This window comes from Pseudogymnoascus verrucosus (genome assembly GCF_001662655.1).
Source record: "Pseudogymnoascus verrucosus strain UAMH 10579 unplaced genomic scaffold scaffold_42, whole genome shotgun sequence".
NCBI classification, from domain to species: domain Eukaryota; kingdom Fungi; phylum Ascomycota; class Leotiomycetes; order Thelebolales; family Thelebolaceae; genus Pseudogymnoascus; species Pseudogymnoascus verrucosus.
The window spans coordinates 241,106-258,186 of record NW_017263693.1 but is presented as its reverse complement, the minus strand read 5'-3'; the positions used below and the strand labels follow the sequence as shown (position 1 = coordinate 258,186).

The following is a 17,081-nucleotide window of genomic DNA, read 5'->3' as shown; positions in this document are numbered from 1 at the left end:
CTCAGGAACTCCTAACTCCTAGGTTACAAAGACACCTCAGACAGCGTACGAGGTTAATCAGCAGTCTACAACTATTAAAAACAAGATTGCTAAGCACCAAGATAGCTCTCCAACCCATATGTACACTATAATTGATGCCTAAGCTCGAGGTATGTCGAAAATAGCACACGAGCTAGTGTTACTACGGGCGGAGCTAAAGGCTGTACGAGCTGCTAATGAGGTGCTTAGCAAGCGCCGGAGGGCTAAAAAAGCACGTTTACGGCAAGGAGGGTCACTTAGTTTCCAAGAAGCTAAAGACTTAGTAGCTGAGAATGAGGTGGATAAGCAGATTAAGGAGGAAACACATCGTGGTAGTCGTTGTACAGAGGTAGCTGAACCACGTACGCGACGCTGTGGCATATGCAGCAACACTGGCCATAATGCGCGAACCTGTCACGTAGTAGTAGTTGCATCTGAAGAAGACGATTCTGAGTAGTTTTAATTAATTTAATGTGGTTGGTGTTCGTACGGCTATTTTATAATGTGTACGTAGGAAAAAGTGGTCCACTCGCTATGGTGGTCCGTTCGCTATGCAAGTACGTTAAATAAATGGAGCCTTACCTTACTTACTTACGTTCCGAAACTAAATATTACCATCTACGCTTTAATATCTACTCTACTTAAGAAATTAGGGTATTATATTATAAGGTAACGATGAGGATAGCAGTAATAATGTAAATAATGAGTTAGAATAGTATATATATAGTAATATTTCTATTTCTATTTATATGCGAGTACTACTCGGGTATTCGAGTACTAGTACTCGAATACCGGTACTCGAGCTTCAATTTTGAGGCCGGTACTCGAGGGTCCTCCGAGTAGTACTCGGAGCGGTACTCGGGCAACACTGCTTCACAACAAAGAAATTCACTCATTGTCAACTATACAATAATTTAATTGTTCATTACATATCAACTTCCAATCCTCAATCAGGAGACCTAAATACCAAATATCCGACTGCGTAGGATTAATTTATCTCAGATTAGATGGCACCTTTCATCACAATACTTTACACTATAGTCGTCAAGCACGCCCGTCAATTAGATAATTCATAACTCATATTTACCATTATATCTACGGTTATATACTATACAATGGTGTAGCATCAGGACTCCCTTCGCCAACCCTTCCCCAACTCCAATTACACCCATAGTACCAAAACCAAAAGCAATCAAGACTTGTGGACACCTCCAGAATTATTCTTGCCGTCTTGCATATATCTTTCCTCGGTCATGCGGAACTCCGTATTAACCACAATATCCCGCGGCCGCTGAAGCTCCGACACCGGCTCCGAATTAATACTGATATTCTGCATCTTTACATTCTGGAAGATCCGTTCCTCGCTCTCGTTGATTGATAGACCACTGGCTGCATACGGACTAGAGTCATTACGTCCACGGCTACCACCAGTCTTGTTGGAGCCGTTGTGGTAGCCTCCACCGATGGTTCGGAACCCAACGGGGTTCTTGGATGGCGAGTGAGATGAGAAGAACCCACTGCCGAATAATGGTTTGAGCCAGGCCCGGACGAGAGGGAATATCATGGGGAGATTGGTGGTGATGACCGAGACGAAGGCTTCGCGTGTGCCCCATCTGCCAGCAAGCTCGGCGCCATGTTCGGCATCCTGCGCGTGAGTTAGAAACTGTCGACGGATGGTGCGCAGCATTGAGACTCACCACAATGACGAAGATAGTCTTCAGAAGAGAGCAAATGAGGACAAACACGCCTGCACCAAGCACGATAGTCGCGGCGATCTTCTTTGCCATCCGCAGCTTCGTGCCCCAAAGCATCGGAATGGGTATCATGATGAGGTAGATATCGGTGAGCACACTCGAGATGAAAGTAACCCAGACAATGGGCTTGGCCACGGCACCTTGGCACATATCTATGAGGCTGTTAGCAGATACTGGGCAGCTCGAATACAAATCAACTTACTACCGGGATCTGGGTTGATCTGCCAGTATTTATGGAGCGGCCGGCATGCCGCGTATATTGTTATAATCGATGCGAGAAAGGTTGAAAGAACGATCCCAAACCCTGCCCAGATGCGAATTCGAAATTTCTTGCTGAGGCCCTCCTGTAGTCCACGAATTAACAATGATCAAAAGTTTACAGGGCTGAACGTACCATAAGTCGCACGTAGAAAACGAGCACTGCCATCTTGAGCGTGAAAATCAAGCAACAATAACAGGTCCAGCCCACCACTTGGATTTTGGAACCAAACACTCTGGCAGGACGTTAGTAGCCACTTCAATCTCCTCTTATAGAATATGTACCTAAGATCGTATTCCTCTGAATTAACATCCAACGCAGCTCGCTGGGCATCCGTCATTCCATTATTCGCAAGACCTTGGCCGTGATTGACGGCGAAGAACGCTAGAGTCGACTGTGTGCTATATAGCAACTGAAAAATCGGATTAGCGTTGTAACAGTAACAGAAAACATCAAAAACGCACAATAGCAATCCAGATGATAAAGTCGTCAGCTTGAAGATCCCTAAAGCCTACGGCCTTCACCCGAGCAATTGTCCTGAGAATAGTTATGGCGACGCCGAACGCATACAGCGTCCATAACTCGGTATTGAAGTCGCGAACAGCTGCTGCTATTGCCGCTGCTGCCTGGGGGTCGGACATCGGGTTGTAGACGTATCAACCCAGTTGACTATGGCGAAGACTGTGAGGTGAGTCGAGGCTCTGGCGACGACGAGGACGGCGGCGACTCGAGAAGTGCGATGCGCTTGTACTTGTACGGACATGCGCATGGATTTTCACAAGCATAGCACTGAAACTCGGGGCTGACCGCAAACCGAGACATTTTACCAGAGTTAGAAGGTCGAGAACATATGTCATTGCGTCCGCCTTACTCGGTTGAGCGGCAGGGTTGTAGATCTTTGCCCTCGAGTGCTTAAAATTCGATGGATCGGCACGCACTCCTTGCTTAATTGGGTGACTGGTAAATGGCGGGCCCTGGAAAACCCTTGCGTCTCTTGCAGCGACGGGAACGTGCATCGCTTAGAAGAAATGCTCTTATGCAAACTGCACTGTAAAAGATGGCCGGTCGTCGGCAAATCTTACAGATTACTACCAAATTTGGTACCGTCCGCCTGTGGCGTTCGTATTATGGTCAAGTCAGGGGTCCGCGGAGATGATGGTAATTGCAACGACGGCTGGTAGTGTCATAGAGCTAAACCACATGCTAGCTCGATAAGGCATTTCGCCGATCTATCGAGGTCCAAACTCTGGTTTCATACCTTGTTGGGCTGCCCCCGTGCCGTGTTGATTGTAGCTTAGAGGATGCTGCTGCAGAATTGAAAACCGACCACTTTTCTATCTTGGGAATAGTGAACGGGGTCAATTTTAGCTATCTCTGAAACTAGTCGCCATTCTCGCGACGAGTCAAGGATGTCCAAATGTTTACCTAGTGAGACGAAGAAAGAAGCTTCTAGGGGGATTGTTATCGTTGCCAAGTTAGAAAGCAAGTTGACCAAAATGCTAATAGAGTTGCGTGAGATTTAAATGCCAAGAGCCTACTCAATAGTTGCTATCTATTGAAGCTTTTAATGGCCCGCTATCAGAACGTAAAATCCTTCCAAGCATCCCGCCCGCACAGACCCTGTTAAATTACCCTGTAGCCACACGTTTAGCACGACGCGCTGTAATTCCGTTTATTCAACAAACTGTGGGGAGCCATGCTTCGCCACTCATGGTTGGTAAATTATAGAGGCATGTACATACTTATATATACCTCACCTGCCCCTAACACCAGTATTCACTGTAATCACGTCGCCGTCTTCTAATTCCTGCAAATTCCTGTTGCTATGTTCCAACTTAGCCTGAGCCTTGCGGCGCTCGTCGCTTGCACAGCAGTTGTAGCTCGCCCGGATGTCTCTTTCTCCAGCCTCAACGGACGTGGCGGCGTAGACTTCACCCAACTTGCGCGCAACCTCTCGCCCAGCGCCCATATCTATCTACCCGGGTCGGATGGATTCAATTCGCTGGTGGGAAGATGGTCCAATCTGAGCACGCCCGTTGCGAATGTTGTTGTTGTTCCTGCTACGGAGAATGATGTAGTCCAAACCGTAAGTCACTTCGTCTTCGCCTTTCTACGGCAGTAACTTACTCGTCTTCCATGTATAGGTAAAGTTCGCGAACAGCAAATGCCTGCCATTCCTTACGACAAATGGTGTTCACGGATCAATCACTACTCTTGGAAAGATGACAAATGGCATTGAGATCTCCCTGAAGCAGCTTAACAGCATTAAAATCGCTAAAGATGGGCAAACGGTTACAATTGGTGGCGGAGTTATGTCTAAGAATGTCACCGACACTCTGTGGGCGGCAGGAAAACAAACTGGTGAGTAGGCGATTGCAATTGAAAAGACCCCGGTCGCTGAACCTCACCATAGTGACTGGAACTTGCGAATGTGTCAGTTACCTTGGCCCCGCCCTTGGAGGTGGTCACGGATGGCTTCAGGGCCACCATGGCCTCGTTTCAGATCAATTCGTTTCCTTGAGGGTTGTCAAAGCCGATGGCAGCATCATGACAGTGGACAAGAACTCCAGTGTCTTCTGGGCCATGAAGGGCGCTGGTCACAACTTTGGAATCGTTACTTCTGTCGTTTCAAAGATCTACGACATCCAGCACCGCAACTATGCCTTGGAGACTATCATCTTCAGTGGCGACAAGGTCGAGGCTGTTTATGAGCTTGCAAACCAGATGTGGCTCACAAACGGTACCATTCCCACGGATTTGAATAACTGGTCGTACTGGTTTTTCGATCCTACCTTAGATACAAAGGTGAGTTTAATCTATCGATGTATTGGTAGTATTCTAACCATTCTAGCCCGTGATCGCCATGTACCTCATCCAAGAAGGAGTAGACGCCGTCGACCCAGCTTACACGCAGCCCTTCCACAACCTTGGCCCAATCGTCGTCCAGCCCGCTTCAGGAACCTACCTTGACCTAGCCAAGTGGACCGGCATCTCCCTCTCCGATACACCCTGCCAGATTACCGGAAACGCTAACCCCCGCTTCCCCATCTATCTCAAATCATACAACACCACCGCTCAGCGCCAGGTATACGATCTCTTCACCCAGGCTACCACCAACGCCTCGACTCCTTTCAGCAACGCGCTCTTCATGTTTGAGGGGTACTCAACTCAGGGAGTAAAGGCAATCAGCGATGGTGCCACCGCCTACGCCTACCGTTCTGATAACCTCCTCGTCGCCCCTCTCCTCACCTACAAGCCCAACGGAAAGGCGCTCGATGACCAGGCCTTCAAGCTCGGTAACCAGATTCGCCAGGTCCTCTATGAGGGAAGTGGACAAACCAGCCTCAATACCTATGTTAACTATGCCTATGGTGACGAGACACCAAAGGCGTGGTATGGGGCGGATCAATGGCGCCAGGACCGCTTGCGTTCGTTGAAGAAGAACTACGATCCCAAGGGGAGCTTCAGCTTTTATGCGCCAATTGCGTAGATTTAAGGGGGATAATAGTTAATACATATCTATATTTATAATATGCCTTGAATATAAATTTCGGTTACCCGCCAGGCTTTATTCAATTTGTCGGAGACCCGCTTTTTTCTTGCCTGTGAGATCGTCAAACTGGCTATGAATAGCTGAGATATTCCATGGCAGGATGCAACTAGAAGACTAGGTGACGGCGATCAACGATCTGGTATCCGATATTATACCGTGGCAAAACATCCGTGTTCCGTTTATAATAGTGAGAATTCCGGCGACAAGAAAGAGCCTCGCAAATCGGGGTATGAATAAAATATATTTTTACTTGTGGAGAACGTTTTGTCCTTTCTCGATTCGTCTCTAAGTACAGTTGTTCAATCTCGCTACATACAGCCGTTTGCAAGCCGTAGTAGATGCAAGATTGAACAGCTGTATTTAGAGACGAATCGACAAAGCAGATGCTCTTGCCCGTGGGCGACGTAGAATAGAATTCGGGCTTCACAGTGGTAAATTACGCATCGTAATTACAATATAATAACTGATTAGATTACTACGCTCTCTATGGACGCTCACTCGCATTGTCAACCACCAGCTCCGAATATCACCGGCTTCACAAAAGTCTGTCGAAAATGCAACCGCAGGTCAGTCGCGGAGAAAAAAAAACGGGTGAAGAGCTTAAAATCGCTCATATTAGCTTCATGCAGACCCCAATGCACCTTTTAAACGGCACGAGGCCAAGCAGCACTATCAGATGTCAAAATATTTGACAAACTGCCAGCCACAGCAGCTTCGGGGACTTCGGCGACGACACAAACAAGCGTAAATCCGAAGCCGCGTCGTCCCCGAGAAGGGATGAACCTGCATGACCCCTCAATTCTCCAATCTCCAAGTTTCCCCAACAGATCACCAGCATGCGGACAACATGTGGACATGGTAATGTGGAGTCAAATTCGCCGATTGGCCCCTGCTAATATATATCCTGGCAGCTATTAACATGAATTGACGCACCTTACAACTAAATTAGGCTGTTAAGTCCCGCTACCAAGCCCTTGGTTTGTCTTGGCAAGAGGGACAACCAAGCTGCCCAACGCTATCTCGGCAGGGCATCCGCCAAGGCTACCCCACGAATTGGCCTGCTCGGCAAAGCTTGCCCGTCCTGTGGCGCTGTCCTCTCTCGAGTCAGAAAGCTTCGTGTCAGTCAACTACAATCATCGGCGAGTTCTTAGGAACTTAACCATCTCAACTCTGGTCGCAGCTGCCAAAGCTTGCTGCAAACAAGGAAAATAGGAAAGGATCATCATCAATAATCTCCCAGTTTTCCACCCCGCAGTTCCGAGTCAGCTTTTACTCTTGCTCTCTTAATATGGCCAGGCTTGCGAACATACGCAGCAGTAGCTCTTACGTAGTAGCTTCATTATTCAAGCTTAATGAATAACCGGGACGATTAGTGCTGAGTATAGTATGGGGAAACTGAGAATATAAGTACGATTCCATCCCTCACTTTATTTCCCCATCGAAACATTAGCAAATCCTTCGCAATGCAGCTCCGTAACCTTGCGCTCACCAGCGCGCTCTGCGCCACAACCGTTCTGGCCTCGGTGACTAATGTCTACCCAAACGTCATCCAGACTGGCCCCAGCAACGCTCTCTATGTCTCTGGGGCATCTGGTCTCGATGGACCAAAGATGTCCCCAGGCATCAACGCCACGACCTTCGACTGGTGGTACTTTGATGCCGTTTCAACCAACGGAAATGCCGCCGTTGTCATGGTCTTCTACCTGTCCACCGATTTGGGCTTCTCATTCGTGCCTCCGCTTTCGGCCCTCTCTGTCGACATCTTTGCCACTTTCGATGATGGAAGCCTTGTGTTCTTGCCATTGAACAACTTGCCTTACACGGCTGGACAGGCAACTGTTGTCACCGATGGTGACGGAGCATCTGGTAACTGGCAAGGAACTGGTTTCTCTTTCGAGGGATCCCCTGACTTGTCCACCTACAAGGTCACGGTTGACAGCCCGGTTCTTGCCATCAAGGGTACGCTCGAGCTGACGTCTGTAAGTATAAATTCTAGCAGCATGTCTTGGGCAACAAACTAACGTATGCGCCCCTAGCGCGCGCCTGCCCATTACCCATGTGGTCCCAATGAGGCTGGCCAGAGACTCGACGTCTCGCCTAATGTCGGATGGGCCAATGCTATGCCTGATGCGGATGCTGTTGCAGACTTCACCGTTCTTGGCAGACCCCTCAAGTTCACCGGTATCGGTTACCATGACAAGGTAAGCAATTCCGAGTCCTTTATAAGACGTATACTGACATATATTAGAACTGGGGAGACAAGCCATTCACCACCCACGTATCCAGCTGGTACTGGGGACACGGCAGACTCGGCCCATACTCCATCGTTTGGTTCGATGTTCTCGGAAAGGATGGAACTGAGTACTTCAGCAGCTACGCCGCCAAGGACGGCGTAATCGTTGCCACTCAGTGCGGTCCCGGTTCCATCAAGGTTCGCCCAACTGGCAAGAACTCCCAGTACCCCCCAAAGATCACCTCTGGCAACCCCGAGGGTCTTCACATCGACCTCGACCTCGGTGCCGAGGGCATGCTCCGCGTTAATGTTACGGCCCATTCCGTTCTTGCTGACGCCTTCCTCTACTACCGCGCCTCTGGTCTGCTCGTTGGTGGTGTTGATGGCGGTCCTCAATACACTGGTGTCTCTGTGTACGAGGAGTTCAAGCTCCAGTTCTAAGCGAACAAACCATTTGTAGCAGTAGTTTAAACACAATATTGAAAGACATATTGTCATCATATTATTACTTTCTTGTGAATAATTATATTGCCGTAAACTACATGTAGTAATTTCATAGCAGTATAGCTCCACGATAGGTCTTTCTATAACCGCGGCAAGTGTTAATCCTGCCTATTTCGGCAATATCTTGCCGGACAGTGCATATTTAAGCTCGAAATATGCAATAGTGGGGAATGAGGAGCCGACCTCCCCGGATAATACGCCACCCGGTCATTTCCCCAGTGTCATGTAGGCCGCTTGACAGATATAAGCTCGGTATGGGCAATTGGAGATCGACCAGGCTGACTCGAATGCCTGCGGTTAAAGCCTTATTTCCCCAGCTTATACATCTAGGGAAGTCCTCCTACCATAGCTTTTCTATTCACTCCCAGTTCGCCACGTTTTGATCTGAGACTCCGAAAATGATATACCAGAACGCGAAGACCATCCAAGTGCCAAATGTAGATGTCCTGACGCTACTTTTTGGTAATTTCTGTGCTGAACTTTTGCAATCACGGATTTGGAAGCTAACGTGCGGTTTTTGATAGATCACGAGAATAGCAGCGCCAAGGAGGACTCTGTGCTCCACGCCGAAGCGTCTAACCCCGAACGAAGCATAAACAAATCACAGGCACGGGTTTTTACGAAGCAGATTGCTCATGGTTTACGCAATGGATTTGGTATTGGAGCCAACGGGCCTGGAAAGGACGTTGTAATGGTGATGTGCTCCGGACAGTCCTTGCTGCCCATGCTATTCTATGGTGTGATCGCCGCCGAGGGTGTCTACTCCGCCGTCAGCACTTCCGCCACCGTGACCGAATTATCGAAGCAGATAGACCAGTGTCCGGTCAGCCTTCTCGTGTGCACCGCCGACACAAGAGAGGTTGCATGCAAGGCCGCCGAGAAATGCGGGTTGTCTAATGCCAAGATCTTGATTCTGGAATCGAGTCCGGAATGGAGTCTCAGATCGCTCTCGACTGGCACCAATTATATTTCGAAGCAGCAGCTGGACTGGAGAAGGATCACTGACGCCAAGGAGCTCGAGAACTCTTTAATATGCCTCCTCTTTTCGTCTGGGACGACTGGTCCACCAAAGGGTACGTTTGAGCGTCGAAGAAAACGGTCGATAGCTAACCTTTGACAGGTGTATGCCTCTCCCACACGAACCTGGTATCCGAGGCAGTCCTCCCCGGTGAGCTGACAAAGGAGCATTTGAAGAAGGCTGAGGCAGCTGGTGCACCCCCATTTGAATACCGAACTCTCGCCCATCTCCCTGTTGCCCACATCGCAGGGCTGCAGGGATATCTCGTGAACCCATTCTACGCAGGAGGTCTCGTGTACTGGATGTCAAAATTCGATTTCCAACAGTTCATAGACAACATAAAGAAGTTCCGCATCACGATGCTCTTTAGTGTGCCAGCTATCTACCTCTTGATAGCCAAGTCGACCGTGGTGACAGACCACTTTGACACGCTGATGCTTGCTCAAAGCGGTGCTGCTCCATTGGGCCCAGAGACCCAACGGGCTGCAAGCATGAAGCTTGGGAAGGGCAAGACGTTCATCAGCCAGACATGGGGACTGAGCGAAACGACGGGCAGTGCCAGCTCCAATCTCTGGGGCCCAAAGGACGAGACTGGAAGCGTTGGCACATTGCTACCAAACATTTCATTAAGGTGCGCACACCACTACTATGCTACATTACCCCGGATACTAATGGAAGTACAGACTCGTCGATGAGGATTTCAAGGACGTCGCAGCTGGGAAGCCAGGTGAGATTCTTATTAAGGGTCCTGTGATCTCAAAGGGCTATTATAACAATCCGGAGGCCACTGCAGGATCTGTTCATGGTGACTGGTTCTGCACGGGTGATATTGGTATCATGCGCGACGAGAAGCTCTATATCGTGGACAGAAAGAAGGTGAGGAGTAATCCCCGACTCTGCCTGGCCAACGACTGACAGTTCACAGGAACTCATCAAATACAAAGGTCTTCAAGTTGCACCAGCCGAGCTCGAAGCTATTCTACTTGCGCATCCTCTCATCTTAGATGCTGCTGTTATCGGAGTGGAGGGAGAGGGAACGGAATTACCAAGGGCCTATGTGGTCGCTGACCAGACCAAGATTTCGAAGGAGCAAATCCAAGAAGTTGTCAACAGCGTCGTTGCAAGCTACAAACGGCTCAGGGGAGGTGTTTTCTATATTGACGAGATCCCCAAGACTGCTTCGGGGAAGATCCTCAGGAAGGATCTTCGAATGTTGGCAGAAAGGACCAAGTCAAAGTTATAGAGCGCGAGCGCCTTTCTAGACAACAAATCATCATATATTCTGTAGTCCTAACATATGAAAGGACATTTTAGCCCTCGGTATCCAACATGGAGCATGATTGCACAACGGACTCTGATGCATCCGTAGTTGCACAACCGCCATGTCCGTGTTGCACGAATATGTTTCGTTTACCCGCAGTTGCACAACTAACTGACTCCCCTTTCACAACTCAGAAACTACCCGTGATAAGTCAATCATCTTCACGTCCATGGAATGATGGGATACCAACGGTCCGTGCCGGTTGCATAATACTACGGTTCTAGTTATGAAGACGGTTTGCTCTACCAATAACTGACATACTCAATGACTGACTCGAACCCCGTCGTCGGCAACAGGCGACCAGTCCCGTTCATAGCGCCCGCCGGTGGCTTGCCTCGTACCAACCGTTATAACCCTCATAAACCGTGGAGATGGTTGTTGATAGATTGTTGTTGGACTGTCAATGGCCGTCGATGGCTGATAGGCCGGCGGTTCTTATCGATACCCACTATTTCAGGGGTATCTGCGTTTAAGTGGCGGATGCGGGGTTGTGCATGGTGGCGTGTACCCACTTTAGACCTCGGATGCTGACTCGATCCGACTTACGTCGCTATTTCTTTGGCACGTACTTTTTATTTTGCGCATGCAAAATGACGAACAGTGTTTGGTACCAACGTCTATGTCAGGCGCCGCGGTCTAAATCCAGCTCGTGGGAGGAAATTCCTTCGTCATTCAACCCCACGCCTCGGGCCATGTCTCCATATCCAAATGTATTATGCTTCTATCGTGATTTGAAGCCTGTATATGTTGCTTTCCTATCGCTGTGACATTCATATGGTAGTTTTTTATAGCCATTATATACACGCTCTATTGATAGCCTCTCTCCAAATCCATTGATAAATTCGACACGATGGTTCCATCATCAGAGAAGGATATCCATGATGTCTGGGGTTACAAGTATGAATGGACCGACCTGCATATGACGGAAGAGCAGCAGATGCCCCTCAGGTACTCATATGACACCCTGGGAGAAGATGTGTTAGCGCGTGTAAAGGACTTGCAGATGAAAAAAGCGGCTGAGAATGGAGAGGCGGTTGGCAAAGGTGCCCCCCGGAAAATGGACTTGTATGAGTCGCTCAAGTCCATCGCCTTGACCAAGGAGGATCCGGTTGTCACGAAATTTTGGGAAGACGTGCACACTGTGCCCGAATGGGTCGATTGGGACCAAATCAAGCGCGGACAAGATGTGAGGAATATAGCAAATTCTATGATAATCACGTGCTGATGTGTTGAAGGTGTTCTATAGGTACGGTGAGGCTGCGATGACCGGGTTGGCCTTTTCGAGTCTCCTGGGGGGAATGGTGAGTTTTCTGATCAGTACTGTTTCTCCATAATTCTGACTATTTGAAGGCCGCCGCTCGAATTGTTGAGACGCTGGCGAGGACAGGAGGTTTTGCTCCAAGGGTTGCCAGGAATCGAATGTAAGTATGCATGACTTCTCTCACCATGAACATGATGCTAATCCTTTTATAGGTTAGAGACAACCCAGTTTGTCCTGCAGGTTACCAACTCTCTGGAATCCGTCCAGCCGGGTGGTGACGGACATGTATCCGCCATCCGCGTGCGCCTCCTTCACGCCATGGTCCGCAATAAGATTCTCGCCATGGCGAAAGAAAGGGACGACTATTATAGCGTAGAGGAGTTCGGAACACCAATCAACGACCTAGATTCAATTGGCACCATATCAACGTTTTCCGCTCAGCTTATATGGATTGCATTGCCCGCACAGGGCATCTACATGAGAGAGAATGAAATCGAAGATTACGTTGCATTGTGGCGTTTAGTGGCGTACTATATGGGTACCCCCACCGATGTCCTGGAGACACCAGCGTCGACCAAGGCGATTATGGAAAGTATATTGGATGCAGACCTGAAGCCGAGCAACTCGAGCAAGGTGCTTGCAGCCAACATCATCCAAGCCCTCGCAGACAAGGCCCCTACATACCCTTCAGCAGATTATCTCCGAGCCCAGGCTCGCTGGCTCAACGGCTCCAGGCTGTCTGATGCGCTAGAAATCCCCACATCCTCCTATCTCAGCGTGACATTGGTCATGGTTCAGTGTATCGTTATTTGCGCGTCAAGCTATATCTACCGATCAATTCCGATCCTAGACAGGTGGAAGGTGGAGTACATGCGAAAACGGCTCTTCTATGTTCTTATGGAAGGCAAGCACGGCATGAAGGGGAAGAAGACAAAGTTCGAATTGCAGTATATTCCTGGATTCAACACCGTTACGGAACAGGGCGAAGTTGCCAGAGGCTTGTCGATTGGAAAGGCAGGCAGCCGAGACACGAGGAATCTCATCATATTAGGAGTTCTCATAGTTATTCTTGGCTGTACGCTGTACTTTTGGTACAAGATGGCCTTGATGGCATTGCATTGGATACGATAGAATTTTGTATCCGTAGTTAGATGGCCCCTATGATATTAGATTAGAAGTAGAAATTATAGAAATTAGATTGATCTAGTTATTCACTCACTCACAATGGGATTGATAATCTTGGAATGGCGGGGTGTATCTATTTCGATTAGAAGTGGAATTTCGAGAAATCGGATCGATCAAAATTTCCACTCATCCGACGACGAGACTAAAGATCTTTGAATGGCGGGGGTGGGTCAGTATTTATCGCTGTACTAGATAAACTCAAGTTTGTCCATGCTTGCTCCAAGCCCCTAGGTAATAACAAGCACATGTCAATCCTATATCGTAGATATCCTAGTTAACCCCCCACGATCTTCCAGCTGAGCCACCATTATCTGGGGAACCTAGCTATGGGGTCCCCACGAACCATTGGGGGAAATAACGCGGGGAATGTAGATCCCCCAATGATAGCGGGCCTGACTCAATTTCGACGATGTCAAGTTCCCCGCAACTGGCGCACACCATCAAATGGCGTACAAGATACCGAATCCCTGTATCGTTTTCTTATTCCCGATTGATATGATCTTCCTTTAAATTACATCCAATCTCCCTCCAAAGCCAAGCTCTGAGACACTTTCATACTTTACTCTGTTCTCTTCTGCGATTTATTCGACGACCTTATCTGAATATTCTTGATTATACGTCTTTCAATTCTACATTGACATTTCATTCATTCAGTCGCTAGAATGCAGTCTGCCAGGGGCGACGAGTCGTCTAGCGAGAGGAAAGGGGGTGAGATAGACCAGGTTGAAGAGCGATATGAGAAGAAACCTACCTTTGGAGGAAAGGTAAAGAATCATTACAAGAGGTTCTGGTGGGCACATCTTATCGCCTTCTGCGCTGGGTTTTTAATAGTATCATTATGCCTGTAAGTTATGATTTTCATCATTCGAAGTGAACTCAAATCTAATACAGGCTTCTAGTGTCTACGTGGCAATGCCTAAGATTGCCCAGAAGGGCATCGACGATGCGACTCTCAGCTACACCAGCCTCAAGTTCATGAAGCCATCGTTAGATTCCCTTACTCTCTCGGTCGATGCTTTGCAGCACAGCGACAGCCAGTTCACGCCGACGCTGGACGCGTTCAACGTCAGCATGCACCTCGTGACTGATGGGATTACGTCGGAGAAGGTGATCACACAGATCGGGATGCCCCAAATCCATGCCCATCACCCCGATACCAACATCGTCATCACAGACCAGAAAGCGACGATTGTCGATATGGACCAGGTCACTGCCTTCGCCAAGCAGGTCTTGGTTCAGGAGAGCATCGAAGTGAGAATGGAGGGCAAGACCAAGCTACACCTCGGCGCTTTACCCGTTAACAGTGTCAACTACAACTCTTCCATTACATTCAAAGGTATATTGCGCGCTGTTCTCCAATTCTTGGACCCGAGCTAATTAGTCTAGCACTCAATGGCATGAAGGGCTTCAACATCACGGAGCCGAAAGTAAACTTAATGGCCGCGCCTGGAGAACCCAACTTGACAGGGATGGCACTTATTCCAAACCCGTCTGTGTTGACAGTCGAGCTTGTATGTATCCATTGTCGCATTATCATTGCAGCCGCTAACTCAATTACAGGGAACAGTTATGATGCACATCTCCACAAAGGAGAAGGGTCTCATCGGCAACAGCACCATCGATAACTTCGTATTGAACCCAGGGCAGAACTTGCTTCCTATGCACGCTATAGTTGACACATCACTCGCGCTCGGCAGTGTGGATAAGCAGGGCATGGTTAACATGATTATCGTCGGGCAGACAGCGGTCTACAATGGCGTCCACTTGCCTTACTACGTACGTCCATCCAACCCAGCCAGTTCATATCCTCATGACCAAATGCTAATGAGATTCGATTTTAGGAAGCAGCACTTCAGAGCCACACCCTAACTCTTGCAGTGAACCTTCAATCGCTTCTTGGCAGCATTTAGACTTGATACCACGAGGGGAGGAGGCGTCGGAATGAACTTTTTTTTTTGTATCGGCCAAATATCGGCTTTCGTATTTTGCATCTAGACTGAACAATGAACACTATTTTCAACTGCTCTGTCAGATGATGCCAAGTTGTGGCATGGTGTGTGGGTTGTGGCGAGTTGCCCGCTAGGTTCTCGGCTCTATAGAGGGTCTGTGTCCAATTCTTGGCAGCGGGAAAGCCCTGGGCACTCAGGCTTAATTCCAACAAATTTTTGATGCGGGCGGATTGCGTTGGTATACATTTGGGTTAGGCCCTTGGCTTTGGGCTCCATATGGGTTTGTACCCGGCTCTAAGCCTGTTTGTGGGGAAGCCCCATGGCGCACGAGGTCTCCAGCCTGCAGATTGTAATCTCCATGGGTCGGCGGTTGGCTGCACAGGGCTGTAGGCCTGTCCTTGATATGCACTACGACAGATTGGTCCTGTTGGAATCCCTTACCAACATATTATCCGATGAAAATGCTGTGGCTTTTGCCTTGTGCCGTCATATTTTGAATGGGTGAAGGGATTCCACACACAGTAATGTCTGACTCGTCGGAACGACATCATCGCTACATTTGTATGGGGAAACTCAACCGTAATATCATATCTCCAGAAGAATGTTATTCAATATTGTAGCGCGAGTAGGTGGTGGTAATTCTTTGATATTGTACATGAAGTCAAACAAATATTTATAGATAACATAGACATAACAGGCAAAATATGTAGTTGTATTATGTACAAACAATTCTCATAACTAAATAATTGGCATAAAGCCGACTTAATATAGTTAAAAATGGGAAAGCTTTCACCTCGCCTGAACAAATAACCAGCGCAGTACTCCCAGCATATCCTGTGACTGTAGTCTTACAAGCCGGGCATGTTAAGACCTGGGACTGGGATGCTGTTCAGGATACCTCTGGCAATGTCCAAGACAACATTGAGGCCAGGGATCGTCTCGAGGGTGCTCATGACATCGGTGAAAGCCTGAAGGAGAGGGTTGCTGATTTCTTGCCAGAGCTTGGCTGTTTGAGGAGCACGAATTAGCAAGCTATCTCGCTGGAGCGTTACATTTTGAATGGGCAACTTACAAGCTGTGACCGTGCCCAAGAAAGAGAGGAAGAGGCCGAGGAGAGTGCCAGCAATGTTGTTGACGATACCGGCGATTTCGGTAGCGATGGCAGTTGGGTCGGTGGGGAGCTGGCGGGCTCCAACTGGGGCGGCACCGGCCTTGATGGCATCGGTGGCATTCTTGAACGAAGCAACAATCTCAACAAACGCTTCCTTGATGGCGGCAACGGGGGCCGCAATATCGGCAGGCTGGGAGAATGGCCCAATCTTCGCGACGTTGGTCTCTATCGAGAGGCGTTAGAATGGCTGCAGGCTGTCTATGTGAGTGTTTAAAACTAACTGATGAGCGCAGCGCTTGCGGTAACATCTTCCTGGAGGCTCTTGAGAGCTACGACAGCTGCCTGTCCCTGAGCAAGAGAGACATCTCTGGTGGTCGCTGCGAGTCCGGCGCCTTATCTCGAGTTAGCTTTGCAATTTATGGTCGAATTGAGCTCAGTTAAGCTCAATTAAAGGCCAGAAATCCGAGTAAACTTACCAACGCACAGGGCGGAGATGGTGAAGCGGCTGAAGAGCATGATTATGGATTAATCTAAAACTGAGTGAGTCTTTTGGAGATGGGATAACAAAAAACAATAATTATCAAGAGATTTTAGGTTTATTTATCATATCGCGGTGGTCCGCTTAAACCTGCCTCGTTCCTGCATTAAACTTTGCCTCGGTAGTCTTGAGCTTGTCTTCCACCTTGACTCAGCCCAAATGACTCGGCAATGCGGGGATAGAGCCAACTAACGGCACAAACCCTGGTGCCAAGTAGCAGGGAGGCGAAGCAGGTTTACACGACAAATTATACTGTGGTAGAACTTGAACCAGTTCTCGTATGATTGGGAAAAAAGTATGTAACTTTAATCTCAGCTGCATTGATATGTTAACTTTTTAAGGTATTCGGAAAGGCCGATCGTTACGAGTAAGAAATA

General features: G+C 48.5%; 7 protein-coding genes across 7 annotated transcripts; 5 read left to right on the top strand and 2 right to left on the bottom strand.

Annotated features, from left to right (window-relative positions):
- Nucleotides 1-1,091: 1,091 nt before the first annotated feature.
- VE01_07163 (uncharacterized protein) lies at nucleotides 1,092-2,825 on the bottom strand. The gene is made up of 6 exons (XM_018276598.2): nucleotides 2,496-2,825; nucleotides 2,316-2,443; nucleotides 2,167-2,266; nucleotides 1,975-2,116; nucleotides 1,716-1,924; nucleotides 1,092-1,663 (listed from the first exon to the last, which is right to left on the bottom strand). The coding sequence occupies exons 1-6, from the start codon at nucleotides 2,670-2,672 to the stop codon at nucleotides 1,211-1,213; spliced, it is 1,209 nt and encodes a 402-aa protein (XP_018127814.1). The 5' UTR covers nucleotides 2,673-2,825; the 3' UTR covers nucleotides 1,092-1,210.
- Nucleotides 2,826-3,778: 953 nt separating this feature from the next.
- VE01_07162 (uncharacterized protein) lies at nucleotides 3,779-5,544 on the top strand. Its single transcript, XM_018276597.2, has 4 exons — nucleotides 3,779-4,117; nucleotides 4,176-4,392; nucleotides 4,445-4,836; nucleotides 4,883-5,544. The coding sequence occupies exons 1-4, from the start codon at nucleotides 3,857-3,859 to the stop codon at nucleotides 5,519-5,521; spliced, it is 1,509 nt and encodes a 502-aa protein (XP_018127815.1). The 5' UTR covers nucleotides 3,779-3,856; the 3' UTR covers nucleotides 5,522-5,544.
- An 808-nt stretch (nucleotides 5,545-6,352) lies between these two features.
- Nucleotides 6,353-8,294, top strand: VE01_07161 (uncharacterized protein). Its single transcript, XM_018276596.2, has 4 exons — nucleotides 6,353-6,442; nucleotides 6,496-7,563; nucleotides 7,621-7,785; nucleotides 7,833-8,294. The coding sequence occupies exons 2-4, from the start codon at nucleotides 7,048-7,050 to the stop codon at nucleotides 8,256-8,258; spliced, it is 1,107 nt and encodes a 368-aa protein (XP_018127816.1). The 5' UTR covers nucleotides 6,353-6,442; nucleotides 6,496-7,047; the 3' UTR covers nucleotides 8,259-8,294.
- A 237-nt stretch (nucleotides 8,295-8,531) lies between these two features.
- On the top strand, nucleotides 8,532-10,586 carry VE01_07160 (putative NRPS-like protein biosynthetic cluster). Its single transcript, XM_018276595.2, has 5 exons — nucleotides 8,532-8,783; nucleotides 8,846-9,394; nucleotides 9,442-9,970; nucleotides 10,023-10,215; nucleotides 10,265-10,586. The coding sequence occupies exons 1-5, from the start codon at nucleotides 8,720-8,722 to the stop codon at nucleotides 10,580-10,582; spliced, it is 1,653 nt and encodes a 550-aa protein (XP_018127817.1). The 5' UTR covers nucleotides 8,532-8,719; the 3' UTR covers nucleotides 10,583-10,586.
- A 668-nt stretch (nucleotides 10,587-11,254) lies between these two features.
- VE01_07159 (uncharacterized protein) lies at nucleotides 11,255-13,097 on the top strand. The gene is made up of 4 exons (XM_018276594.2): nucleotides 11,255-11,846; nucleotides 11,896-11,961; nucleotides 12,011-12,081; nucleotides 12,134-13,097. Exons 1-4 carry the CDS (start codon nucleotides 11,511-11,513, stop codon nucleotides 13,050-13,052), a joined length of 1,392 nt encoding a protein of 463 aa, XP_018127793.1. The 5' UTR covers nucleotides 11,255-11,510; the 3' UTR covers nucleotides 13,053-13,097.
- Nucleotides 13,098-13,768: 671 nt separating this feature from the next.
- Nucleotides 13,769-15,016, top strand: VE01_07158 (uncharacterized protein; the record flags this gene model as incomplete). Its single annotated transcript, XM_018276593.1, has 5 exons — nucleotides 13,769-13,950; nucleotides 14,006-14,442; nucleotides 14,493-14,617; nucleotides 14,667-14,882; nucleotides 14,948-15,016. The coding sequence occupies 5 exons, from the start codon at nucleotides 13,769-13,771 to the stop codon at nucleotides 15,014-15,016; spliced, it is 1,029 nt and encodes a 342-aa protein (XP_018127792.1).
- Nucleotides 15,017-15,751: 735 nt separating this feature from the next.
- VE01_07157 (uncharacterized protein) lies at nucleotides 15,752-17,032 on the bottom strand. Its single transcript, XM_018276592.2, has 4 exons — nucleotides 16,643-17,032; nucleotides 16,448-16,558; nucleotides 16,128-16,391; nucleotides 15,752-16,061 (listed from the first exon to the last, which is right to left on the bottom strand). The coding sequence occupies exons 1-4, from the start codon at nucleotides 16,680-16,682 to the stop codon at nucleotides 15,904-15,906; spliced, it is 573 nt and encodes a 190-aa protein (XP_018127790.1). The 5' UTR covers nucleotides 16,683-17,032; the 3' UTR covers nucleotides 15,752-15,903.
- Nucleotides 17,033-17,081: the final 49 nt, after the last annotated feature.